General features: G+C 37.6%; 1 protein-coding gene across 1 annotated transcript in view; it reads left to right on the forward strand.

Moving 5' to 3' along the window:
- The first annotated feature begins 8,614 nt into the window (after positions 1-8,614).
- Positions 8,615-13,967, forward strand: part of LOC107047988 (teneurin-m) — a 38,070-nt gene continuing 32,717 nt past the window's right edge. Inside the window, exon 1 of the mRNA XM_015270927.1 lies at positions 8,615-8,766. Within this exon, the coding sequence (XP_015126413.1) occupies positions 8,649-8,766 (118 nt within the window). The 5' untranslated portion in view covers positions 8,615-8,648. The remainder of the gene's footprint in view (positions 8,767-13,967) is intronic.

A 13,967-nucleotide genomic window follows, 5' to 3' on the forward strand; every position in this document is an offset into this window, starting at 1 on the left:
ATACCGTTTTGCCATTCGCAAAAACCGGAACTCTTTCAACTTTTCTCTCTTTCCACATACAGTGTGGGCGCAAAATGTCTTTCCTACATCGCTGCACCTTGCGGTTGCTGTTGTTACTATCGACGTTTTCATGGGGCGCGTTTCGCAATCGACGTAGTAGCAGTAGCAGTACTGCAACCCTATCTAATTTTGCTTTACTGCAGCTACGGTAGTTGATTCCGAAACGCACCCATGGGAAGTAAATTTGTTTCAGGGTTCGACGACCCTCTCGGTGACTTTTTTTTATTTCATTATTATTTCTCCTTTCTCGAGATATTTCGTTTTTTTGGGGGTTGTGTTCAAGTGGTTTTTATTTCATCGATTGTAAACGCAGGCTTTTTTTGGAGGGTCTTGAGAATGGTTCCAGATATCCAGATCGACCACCACGAAGCTCGTAAAGTCTTAAAAATGCGTCAGAGATCGAAAGGCCATCGGGACACACTCGAGGTTATCTTGAAAAAGGGTCCCGGAAATTTGTAGAGGTGGAGCATAATCGAAGTGGTTGATTCCAGTAAAAGTTTTTCCATTTCTTTCCAAGACATCATTCATACTATAATCGTTTGATTGAAATGCTGATGTGAAACGAATCGATCATACATGAGAATGTGGAGGATTAATATAATTGAATAACCAATGGGTACGAAAGTGGACCACAGGAGTAGATTATGACTTTCCAAACTTTGTCCGCAATATAGATGAATTCATTCCGTTGAGTAACGAAAGGGTAAACGAAGTAATTCAACTCCGAAATGGCTAAAATTTTTCTAAATATTTGAAGGGTAATCGACGCATTTTCTATAAAAGTTACACTGAGAATGAGTATGGAGGAGCCCATACTCCAGCCATTTAAATTTCTTCTTCTGAACTCTATTCTCTCGCGTAGGTCTACAGTCCATCGAAATTTTATTTTTATTCTTATATAACGGGTGCATCCGCGTAACACTTGAATACACAGTATTAGGGGGGAAAGAGCCCACGTTTCTTTGCTCAACTTCCAATTAAACTCGTTTCGCCCTTTGTCCCGTTTCCCCGCGACGCTGCAGCCTCTTGACCCCCTTCGTGTGTTTTTTTTATTTCAAGATAAGATTTTTCTCTCTGATGGTACCCCTCTCACGAGAAAGATCGAAACGCACACTCGAGGCGGAGCTTGACTCATTTAAAGACAAAAATTTCTTAACGAGACAGTTATACGGCGGTGTTAGGGAAAAAATTAAAAGGAGGTTGCGATCTGGTAAATTTACACAAAACCATTCCACTCCTCCCGGCTCATCGTCTTCAACAGCTCTCTCGACACTCGTTTCACCCCTCGACACTTATAAACATAGGTATATACGGTGGGATGAAGATGTTGATGACTTTTGTGAATTGTGGACTTGAATGAAATATTAATTACGGATGGGGGCTTGACACGAGTCGTCTTAGAGATCACTTGAGAATCCTCGGATGTAAAGTATCGAGGGTATAAACTCGGGGGCAAATAATTTTTCCAATTCCCATTTTTCTGATTATTTAGAAAGAAAAAACGCAAATGTGGAGATTTTCATCCGGATAGCAAGTGAACGGTTGAGACGATTTTGCTCAGAATCCCATCGAAATCGAATAACATCGACCGTACCGGTATATGTATCGATGCATTAATCGTACTGTAAAAAAATCGAAACCCAAAATTGTTAAATTTTCGAAGAAAACTCATTTTTTAATATTTTTTCACAAGTTTTATGCGAATAACTAACAAACCGCTGGGACGATCGTTTTCATAACCTAATGAGTTCTAAGTCAAATTAACACGCACCGATTGAAAAAAAAAATTTTGAATCGGTTCATTTTTTCCGAAGATATCGTTGGACAAAATTTTGGTCACATAGCTACATACGTACACACATATAGACATGGCTTCAAAAACGTATCAGGATGATTTTAGAGGCTATGGGATGGGGAGAAATCATGGAAATTTTACATTCGATTCTTGGGCTCATTGCAAAAACTTCCTCCCTGCGGGTCGGGAAGTTAATTAAATTTGCCTATCATTGACTGTACACGGAGAGAAATTTTTTAGAAAAATTCTAGTGCTAGCACGGGAAAAGAGGCGTAAAGTGGTGGCCAGGAAAAAATTCCAATGCCGGCACTAGAAATTTTATTGGGGAAAACGTGAATTTTTCCCCGTATTTCTGTGAAAAATTCACAGAAATCCGCAGAAATTTTACCAGAAATAAGAAAAAATTTTACCTTAACAGCACTAGAATTTTTCACAGCCGGTGCCCGAGTCGAAAAATTGATCGTTCCGAATTTTCCTCGTGTCTTCCAAGTCGCTCCGATTTTTCAATATATCCTTAACGACATAGGAAGACACCGGGAAGACTATAGTCGTCTCATCCTCGATGGCCATAAAAATGAGGACGACAAGAGTCGTTCAAATATCTCCGATGTTGTAGTTATTGGACTTATGAAGACCAAGGATGATTTGAGGAAGACAAGAATCGTTCCCATTTATGACGGTTGGAGCGACACCGATCTTCCTTTCGTCGCTCTAGTCTTCATTTTTAGGGATATCGGTCAGTATGTCTGTCCGTGTCCAAATTTTATGGCTAGGTACCGTAAGTTCCAGCGGGGTGAGCAGGGGGGCGGGGAAGGGAGGGGTTGTACCATTTTTTGTTTATATAAAACATTAAAACCAATTAAAAATAATCGATTTATTTTGGAACTACAAAACTATAGATTTATCGATGTTACAAAAAATGATTATACATTTTAACAAAATTTAATTATATTCCATATATTTAATTATATTATAATTATATTATATATGTTTGAGAAATCATTTCACTCATTGGAGTTGCATAGAATATTACATACATATTGACAAAATTTGTTGAAACTTCCGTGGTATCCGGGCGTTAGAGGGCACCAACGAGGCTTTCCCCATTCGATTCAAAGTGTTTTGGATTTGAATTCTTCGGAAAAAGTGATTGAATTCTCATTATCTCGAAATGTATCTGATGATATGACTCTGAAAGTATTCCTTTTTATTCCCATATTGATCGCCCGTACTTTTTGATACGCCAGTAGAACTTCTGGAGTCTGTGCATCATCTTCGGAGGCGATTAAATTACCACTGGTCGAAACACCCCATTTTTTTTGTAATTCTTCACATGATTCTGAAAAAAAATGATTCACTATTTTTCTTTCAAAATTCTTCGAGAAGAGACGTAGAATGATCAATTAAAGGGAGACTACGATGAGTTTTAAAAGTCGCGAGCGATTGGAGTGAGATTTCTCATGCATTAAAGATCAATACCTTAAAAGCGAATAATTAGTGTAAAAAAATTGATTTTTTGTTCGTTTGCACAGGCTTAAAATGTTAAAAATAGTCCGGGGCCTCCAATTTTTGAGCTACAGAGTTTTTGTATTAAAAATTTTTGAAAAAATGTGTGCAATAACAATTACTAGTTAGTTTTTTGTAATTCGACTCGTACATAGCTAATTTCGTTTTTTTTTAATAAAAAATTGTACCATTCATGTAAAATGGCCCGGAAAATGTTTCTGAAAGAATCGAGAGTATATTTTAAATGTTTTAAGGATAACTTTTCTGCTTATTTTATGTGAATGGCGCAAATTTTTATATTGAACAAAACAAAATTAGCTGTGTAGGAGTCGAATTGCAAAAAACTAACTCGTGATTGTTATTGCACACATTTTTTTCTAAATTTTGAAAAATAAAATCTATATCTCAAAAATCGGAGGCCCCGGACTATTTTTAACATTTTAAGCGTCTGCGAGACAAGCGAACAATAAACAATTAATTTTCTGCACTAAATATTCGTTTTTAGATATATATAATGGATCTTCAATGTATAAGAAATCTCATTCCAATAGTCCGCGACTTTTAAAACTCATAGCGGTCTTCCCTTGATTTTATAATTTAATCGAGTCATTTAACCGTAATATTTTTATAGATGCAAACTAGCATTGAAAAATCAATTAATATTCACACTTACCTCCTTTTGAGGAATTTGACGCTGTAGGTTTTCGATTTCGTATCGGCATTCTGATGGCGATCTTTTCTGTAGATAATGGTACCACATCACTTTTTTTATGTGTTTAAAAAACAATTGCAAACATTGCATACAACACTCAGGAAAACTTTGAAAAATAATTAAAAATGAAGAGAAATGATGCATGTCTTCCAACGGTCATCGACAAACTGAACTGGAAAATATCACTTCCTTGCTATATTCTAGGTCGAAAAGTATATTTAGTTGCAAAGGAAATGTACCCAAGTGGTTCCCTCCGCTTTCAAACTTCTAAGCCCCCCCACTGAAAAAAAAAAATTCACAAAAAAAAAATTCATAAAAATTAAAGTAATTGTATTCTTTGTTAGGTATAAGAAAAATACTACAAAAACTTAGTATTTCCATAGAAAAATTCTACTGAATTCGTATTGGAACCCTTGAAAAACTCTATTGGAGTTTTGTGAAAATTCTATTGATTTGTTGTGCTAATTCTATCGGAGATCATGCAATTTTACTATCTCGTATTCCTAAAAGAATATAGAATAGAAAAAAGTCCATAGATTTTTCATTTCTCCATTCTTGGATACAAATTTCTCAAATTTTGTATGGAGCCCACCTGCCCCTCGCTTCTCCTCACTGAATGAAAAACCAGAACAAAAACGTAAAAAGTGATAATAATGAGTGAATCGGAAATTCTCTGTCTAAAAGGATGACCCGAGTCGAATATTAGGACCTGAATTCCACCTTGAACACCCATCATGAGTAGGAGGACCAGGATGAAGTTAGGGTATATTTACATTCAGAAAGACCCCCTGGTTTCCGCCTGAACGTGCGAGTTATTTCCAAATTCCGAGGGTTTAGGAGGAAAACAGAAGATGTGTTAAAACTATTTATCGCCTGCACCGCCTAAAATGTTTTCCACTCCATCCCCCCTGGAAAGAACCTACAAACAGATCATCTTGGCTATCAGGGTTAATTCAGGGGATTTATGATTCCTTTTCATTCGACAGGAGGAGAAGGGGGAAAAAAAGTATCAGTTGAGAAGGGTTTTTACGCCTTTAGGATGACGCAGGTTCATATAAGTTATTCAGGATGTATAGGATGAAGAAAGAAGGAAAAAATATCTCAAGGAGGTAATAGGGGCGAATAAGGTAGATATACCTTATTCGCCCTACTCGAGGATTACTCGAGGAGGTAATAGGGGAGAATAAGGTCCAGATATTCGACTCGAGGAGGTAATAGGGGGGAATAAGGTCCAGATATTCGACTCGGGTAAGATCCAGATATTCGGCTCGAGAAGGTAATAGGGGGGAATAAGGTCTAGATATTCGACTCCGGGATTCTAATGAAAATTGGATAACAGAAAATTTTCGATGGTGAATGTGCGGAAAACATAAAGAACAAGACGAAGGAATGAGGAACAGGGGCAGCGTGAAACAGCTGGTTTGAGGTTGGATATTTAACGAGTCTAGGAGCGCTAACCGCAGTTCGCTTCCCGGCTGGGTGAAGCGGAAATTTTTTCTCTCTAAATTCTAATTCTCTTAGAATTCTTTAATGCCTAAAGGAGGTTAGGCAGTGTTTGAGGTGAATTTGAGAGTGAATTTCTGTGGTTCCCGGTAGCTTAGTCGGTAAGAGTGCCCGGCGCATATTTGGGAGACCCGAGTTCGATTCCCGGCTGGGTGAAGCGGAAATTTTTTCTCTCTAAATTCTAATTCTCTTAGAATTCTTTAATGCCTAAAGGAGGTTAGGCGGTGTTTGAGGTGAATTTGAGAGTGAATTTCTGTGGTTCCCGGTAGCTTAGTCGGTAAGAGTGCCCGGCGCGTATCTGGGAGACCCGGGTTCGATTCCCGGCTGGGTGAAGCGGAAATTTTTTCTCTCTAAATTCTAATTCTCTTAGAATTTTTCTCTTAGAAAAAAAAAATCTAATTCTCTTAGAATTTTTCTCTTAGAAAGAAAAAAAAATTCTAAGAGAATTAGAATTTAGAGAGAAAAAATTTCCGCTTCACCCAGCCGGGAATCGAACCCGGGTCTCCCAGATACGCGCCGGGCACTCTTACCGACTAAGCTACCGGGAACCACAGAAATTCACTCTCAAATTCACCTCAAACACCGCCTAACCTCCTTTAGGCATTAAAGAATTCTAAGAGAATTAGAATTTAGAGAGAAAAAATTTCCGCTTCATCCAGCCGGGAATCGAACCGGTTTATGGGGCCTAATGATATAAATGCAATTCCTTCATTCAGCCTTCTTCGAATCACTTTTTTATTTTTTAAAAGATTCAAAAGGAGCGCAACTGAATATACTTCTTCACGTCATGAATGAAACCAATTTTTTTCTCCAAAAAAAACATTCGTGAAGAGAAAAGTTTCGGATGAATGGTTGGGAAATATTTTTCTGAGGCGTTTACAGTCACGATTTGTCCAACGAAATAAAAAAACGGAGAAAAGATGAAAATGACTCTGGCCACATCGTTTATGCTCCTGAATTGTCGCGCACGGGTTTTAATATAAAAGTCGAGTGTCAAGGTGTAGAATAGCATTCCCCGCCTCTAGTTTTCCCCCGAAAAATGAAGGGCACACTCTCGCGAACAAACGAACAACACTCGACCTTTTCCTCCATCTCTTTCTCTAATAAATTCCATTAGGCATGGGCCCTTGGCGCTACTTGGGAATAGATATTATGTTACGTTATTTCTCCTGACGTGTATGTGAATGGTGTGCGCATCCATTACGCGGCCGGGTGCGACAATAAGGCTCCTCTTTCAAGAGTGAAAGAAAAAGAAGAATGAGAAGGAGAGACCAAAAAACGCATTGAGTTGAACGAAACCAACCAGCCGAGGATAATTCGACGCAAGAGCGATGCGCACGGTTATCGTCTTTTGTCGAGTGTACTGGGTCCTTTTAATGATTTACCTGGGGGGACAAACTCGAGAATGGACCTTGAAACGTAAACCTGGACTGGTGCTTTTTTTTGGCTACAATGATACCGCCTGTGGATTCGGAACTATTAATAAAAATAACCATGTGAAAAATGGTTTTGATGCTCTGATTTCTACGAGGAACATGAGCTGGAAAAACATTTTTTCAGATCGAACCATTGATGTGGCAAAATTTTGAGTCATTTCCGTAGTTTAATTATCTGAAAACAGCTGTTAACGAACACTGAATTTTCTTGGAGCTGAAGGGGTATAAAAGGCACAACGGGAAGAGCTATTTGATAGACAGGAAAGTTTCTGGCAACTTGGAAAAAATAGACAATTTATTTCTCTACTTTGTTCAAGCGATGATGAAAGAGCAAAATTTTGGTGACGGAATCTTTCTCTGACGATATTCCCGAGTGTAATCGGTCGAGAGCGGGCCCGAACCTCCTTTTAAATCGTAAATTTCTTTCTTCGAATACATGAGAAAATGCTCAAAAAAGTCTCCTAATTTACGAATAAATTTGTATCATAAAATGCCCTCTCAACTTTGCAAATAAATTTTCTCAAAATCAGGCAACAATCTGGTACGAACTCGTAAACCCAAGTGCACCCCATGTTCCCCAACGGACATCAATCCTCACAGCGATTCGAATTTGATGCATAGCCAGTATACGTGATCCCGAGCAACTTCTAAGTCAGTTGCCTCCCGTTTCGCGTATATTTCGCTCTTTCTCCTACTTTACTTTTCCACTCGTTTCCCTCTCAGAAAAAACGGGAACGAATGGCCAAGGGAGAAGTGATCCGGGTGCCGAAACTTGTCCGGGGTAAAGTTGGATCGTAAAAAAAACAAAAAAAGTAAAAGTAAGCACGAATCCAAGTGCATTTTGGCTCTGTGGAGAAACATTGGCTCAGCGAAGCGCACGGCGAAAATAAAAGGAATGTTGAAGGAAAAAACACTGTATCGATCCCAGAAAAATGTTTGGCTTAAATCCGGGACAATTTGGTGAAATCGATATAGGTCTGAGGATTTTCTTTCCAAAAACTCATGTCCTTTGAGGTACTGAAAATGTGACAAAAAAATTCATTGACTGCCACTCGACGACAAAGAAGCAACCGTACCGAATTTTTTGCGCTTCTGCATTTTGTCTATGGTACAAAGCACTCTCGTCTCACAATCGGTGAGCCGGTTGGTTGGGAGGGGGGGGTACTACCACCACCCGCGTCGAAGCCACTTGAGACGCCGGACAGTTTTTGAAATTTCACAGTCCCTCAAACTTGAGGGACTCAAGTACTGCATTCTTTTGAACACTCGACGTTATGGAATTACTTTTCTTGGGAATTTCATGGTTACCGTCCTAGGGATATCCCTCTTGACTGGAAGACGAAACTCGTGCCATCATCTCGTGGCTTTGTGTCTATGTCCGAATGCCGGGTTATTTTCTTTTTTTTGCGCAAAGTTAACTCGACTGGTTGAGAGTCCTTCGGGTTTCAAATAATGAGATGGAAGCTTACAACTCAAAGAATTTTGTGAAGATTTTTGGAACAATTTATTGAGAGATATTTTTTCCAATAAAAACGATGTTTGAAGAAATTTCTCAATATTATGTATGATTTCAGGGTGTTTATTGGATAACACGGCACCTAGGGGCCCTCCCGATGTGCCACCTCGTAATCCTACAATGAGCAGGCTCAACGGAAGACTACCAGGAAGCCACGCAGCAAGTGAACACGAACGTGATCCGGATCTTGAACCTTCCTGTCTTGTACGCACCCCATCGGGTAACTTCTATAATATAAGTAAGTACAAGTCCCATCAACTCTTACAACAATGAGACTGCCCCGAGGGGCTACTCACTCCCAAAATCACGGCGCCACTCTGGCATGAAATCATTCCGAAATCACTGCGAAATCACTGAAATCAAATAATTTCAGCTCTCCGAAATCACATGAAATCATCTGAAATCAATGAAATCACCGAAATCAGTGGCACACTGGCGTAGTCCGAATCGTGCACGTAATTCGTGATTTTGAAATTAACACGTCTGCCAACGATGATAATAAAATGCTGTACTCACTGCCATAGCAAAATGGTAAAATAAACCGCTTTTCATCGTCATTAGCTCAAGATTGGCGGAGTGGAATCAAATGAATTCGTTATTATTTGCCAGTTATTATTGCCAGTTTTGATTTTTTATAATTTGACACAACTCGTTTTGCCCCACCTCTATTATTTATTAACTTTATTTAGCTCTGTGAAGTTGGCACCCCACCTTGATGAATTGAAACGAAAATTTGATATTTGGTAGGTTTTGATCGGCACATCATAGTAGTAGCAATTTTTTTGTTTGTAGTCGAATAATAAGCGGCCCATACATTTTCAAAAGACAGTTAGGAACTATTTCATAGTTACAGCTAAAAGGACATCGGATTCTTATCTGCAATCGTTTGTAGTTGATTGCCCTTTTGGAATTTTTTCTATCCGACTTCAAATAAACGCCTCATTCATTTTCGAAAGACAGGAACTATTTTGTAGTTGCAGCTCAATTGGCATCGGATTTTCATCTGCAATCGTTTGTAGTTGATTGCCCTTTTGGAATTTTTTCTATCCGACTTCAAATAAACGCCTCATTCATTTTCGAAAGACAGGAACTATTTTGTAGTTGCAGCTCAATTGGCATCGGATTTTCATCTGCAATCGTTTGTAGTTGATTGCCCTTTTGGAATTTTTTCTATCCGACTTCAAATAAACGCCTCATTCATTTTCGAAAGACAGGAACTATTTTGTAGTTGCAGCTCAATTGGCATCGGATTTTCATCTGCAATCGTTTGTAGTTGATCTTATTCCCGAAATTTTTTCAGTCCAAATTCAAATAATCATGTCATTCATTTTCGAGAGATACTGAGGAACTATCCTGCAGTTCCAGCTTAATTGACATCGGATCCTTTTCTGCAATCGCTTGTTGATTGTAGTTTTGAAATTTTTTCAATTCGAATTCAAATAAGTGTTCTATTCATTTTCATAGTCCAAGTGGGGACTGACTGAGAGCGATAGCCAAACTGACGACGGATTCCTGCCTACAATCGTTTTTAGTTGTTTGTAGTACTCATAGATTTCCAATCCAATGGAAAAGAAGGACATCAGGAAGATCAGATACATAGGAGGGTTCGTTTTTAGTTGTTTGTAGTAGTATGAAAAATTGGAAATGAAAAAGATTCTTATATGCAATCATTTGCAGTTAATTGTGGTTTCGAAATTTCGTCAATCCGAATTTAAGTAAACCTTCAATCCATTTTCAGAAAACAGTTGGGAACTATTTTATAGTTGCAACTTAATTGACATGGGATTCCCATCTGCCATCGTTTGTAGTTAATTGTAGTTTTGAATTTTTTTCAATCCGAATTCAAATAAACGTTCTATCAATTTTTTGAGCCCAAGTGGGGACTGAGTGATAGATATAGCTAAAATGACAACGGATTCCTGTCTACAATCATTTGTAGTTGTTTGTAGTACTCATACATTTCTAATCCAATGGAAAAGAAGGACGTGAGGAAGATCAGATACATAGAAGGATTTGTTTTTAGTTGTTTGTAGTAGTAACAAAAATTGGAAATGAAGTAGATTCTCATATGTAATCATTTGCAGTTAATTGTAGTTTTGAAATTTTTCGAACAACTAAAAACGAATCCTGCTAGGTATCTGATCTTCCTCACGTCCTTCTCTTCCATTGGATTGGAAATTTATGAGTACTACAAACAACTACAAACGATTGTAGACAGGAATCCGTCGTCATTTTAGCTATATCTATCACTCAGTCCCCACTTGGGCTCAAAAAATCGGTAGAACATTTATTTGAATTCGGATTGAAAAAAATTCAAAACTACAATTAACTATAAACGATTGCAGATGTAAATCCCATATCACTTTAGCTCCAGCTATAAAATACTTCCTGTTTTTCGAAAATGGATTGAAGGCTTACTTGAATTCGGATTGACGAAATTTCGAAACTACAATTAACTGCAAATTATCGCATACAAGAATCTTTTTCATTTCCAATTTTTCATACTACTACAAACAACTAAAAACGAATCCTCCTATGTATCTAATCTTCCTCAGGTCCTTCTTTTTCATTGGATTGGAAATCTATGAGTACTACAAATAACTACAAACGATTGTAGGCAGGAATCCCTCATCAGTTTGGCTATAGCTATCACTCAGTCCCCACTCGGACTATGAAAATGAATAGAACACTTATTTGAATTCGGATTGAAAAAATTTCAAAACTACAATCAACTACGAACGATTGCAGATGTAAATCCCATATCACTTAAGCTCCGGCTATAAAATAGTTCCTAACTGTTTTTCGAAAATGGATTGAAGGCTTACTTGAATTCGAATTGACGAAATTCCGAAACTACGATTAACTGCAAATGATTGCATATGAGAATCTATTTCATTTTCAATTTTTCTTAGTACTACAAACAACTAAAAACGAATCCTCCTATGTATCTGATCTTCCTCACGTCCTTCTTTTCCATTGGATTGGAAATCTATGAGTACTACAAACTACAAACGATTGTAGGCAGGAATCCGTCATCAGTTTGGCTATAGCTATCATTCAGTCTCCACTTGGACTATGAAAATGAATAGAACACTTATTTGGATTCGGATTGAAAAAATTTCAAAACTACAATCAACAAGCGATTGCAGAAAAGAATCCGATGTCAGTTAAGCTGGAACTGCAGGATAGTTCCTAAGTATCTCTCGAAAATGAATGACATGATTATTTGAATTCGGATTGAAAAAATTTCAAAACTACAATCAACAAGCGATTGCAGAAAAGAATCCGATGTCAGTTAAGCTGGAACTGCAGGATAGTTCCTAAGTATCTCTCGAAAATGAATGACATGATTATTTGAATTCGGATTGAAAAAATTTCAAAACTACAATCAACAAGCGATTGCAGAAAAGAATCCGATGTCAGTTAAGCTGGAACTGCAGGATAGTTCCTAAGTATCTCTCGAAAATGAATGACATGATTATTTGAATTCGGATTGAAAAAATTTCGGGAATAAGATCAACTACAAACGATTACAGATAAGAATCTTTCATTATTCCTAATTTTGTCCACCATTCAAAACAACTACAACCAAATCCTTTTACATATCTGATCTTTTTCAGGTTCTTTATGAAAAATAATTTTTCGGAACCATTTCATAAAAACCATACCGTCAATTTTTTTCATTGGACTGACAATCTGCAAACACTACAAACAACTACAAACGATTGCAGAGCAAAATCCGATGCCAATTGAGCTGCAATTGCAAAATAGTTCCTGTCTTTCAAAAATAAATAAGGCGTCTATTTGAAGTCGGATTCGAAAAATTTCAAAACTACAATCAACTACAAACGATTGCAGATGAAAATCCGATGCCAATTGAGCTGCAACTACAAAATAGTTCCTAACTGTCGTTCGAAAATGAATGAGGCGTTTATTTGAAGTCGGATAGGAAAAATTTCAAAACTACAATCAACTACAAACGATTGCAGATGAAAATCCGATGCCAATTGAGCTGCAACTACAAAATAGTTCCTAACTGTCGTTCGAAAATGAATGAGGCGTTTATTTGAAGTCGGATAGGAAAAATTTCAAAACTACAATCAACTACAAACGATTGCAGATGAAAATCCGATGCCAATTGAGCTGCAACTACAAAATAGTTCCTAACTGTCGTTCGAAAATGAATGAGGCGTTTATTTGAAGTCGGATAGGAAAAATTTCAAAACTACAATCAACTACAAACGATTGCAGATAAGAATCCGATGTCCTTTTAGCTGTAACTATGAAATAGTTCCTGTCTTTTGAAAATGTATGGGGCGCTTATTTTTCAACTACAAACAAAAAAAATGCTACTACTATCATGTGGCGATCAAAATCTACCAAATATCAAATTTTCGTTTCAATTCATAAAGTGGGGTGCCACCTTCACAGAGCTACTTTATTTTTCTGAAATCACTGATTTCGAATTAATGAAATCATTCGACACCATAAAATCACCTCCCGTGACGCTCGAAATCACCGAAATCATGTGTTCCGAAATCACTGAAACCACCCGAAATCGATTTCATTTCGAAATTATGGTGTCACTCAATTACGGAGTGAGTAGACCCTCGGACAGCCCTTTCGAAACGTTCAAAATAATTTCACATTTTTCATTTTTCGCAAGAAAGAATTTTAACAAGAAAAAAATATAGACTGAGAGAAAAAATTATTTCTGTCAAATATCCATTTACTTGAGGGAAATATTTATTTTTTCAATACTGTATTTCTCCCGTCGGGTCATGCACAGACGAGCCGAGTTAGGTTTCGATTATGACAATCATGTTGCTCTAGAGGATGACTATGTTGCACATAACTTTGGATGCTCCTCCAAGGATTATTCATTTTTACTAAATTTCTCATTTTCTAGAGGAAAGAATTTCGACTAATTATTTAATGTTGATAATTATTGAGGGAGTTCACTCAAGATCATAACTAACATGATTATCTTCTAGAGCAATATAATTGTCATCATTGAAACCTAATAAGGATTGCCTCGCAATTACTTGACTGGAGAAATACAGTATTGAAAAAATAAATACTTCTCTCAAGTAAATGGATATTTGGCAAAAATAATTTTTTTCTCAGTCTACATTCTCGATTTAATGTAATACCAGAAAACGAGATAAACGAAAGGTTCTAACGATGGAACAATAAAAAGTACCTCTCCCATCAGTATCCTTTGAAGACTTTGATGAGGGTGCGTTTGCAAAGAGAATCGGTGGGCGTGTGTAGCATCGCGTAGGGAATTCCAAGCAACTCGAGAACTCTTCTTATCTCTAACATGTATATAACCATGCAGTAGCCCACAATCAAACCTAGAAAGAGTCCCCATGGGCCCTCTCCTCTCCTCTCTCGCTCTCGCTCAATCTCTCTCTCTCTCTCTCTCTCTCTCTCTCT

Source organism: Diachasma alloeum, unplaced genomic scaffold (genome assembly GCF_001412515.2).
Source record: "Diachasma alloeum isolate Michigan unplaced genomic scaffold, Dall2.0 Dall_scaffold_00184, whole genome shotgun sequence".
Classification (NCBI taxonomy): domain Eukaryota; kingdom Metazoa; phylum Arthropoda; class Insecta; order Hymenoptera; family Braconidae; genus Diachasma; species Diachasma alloeum.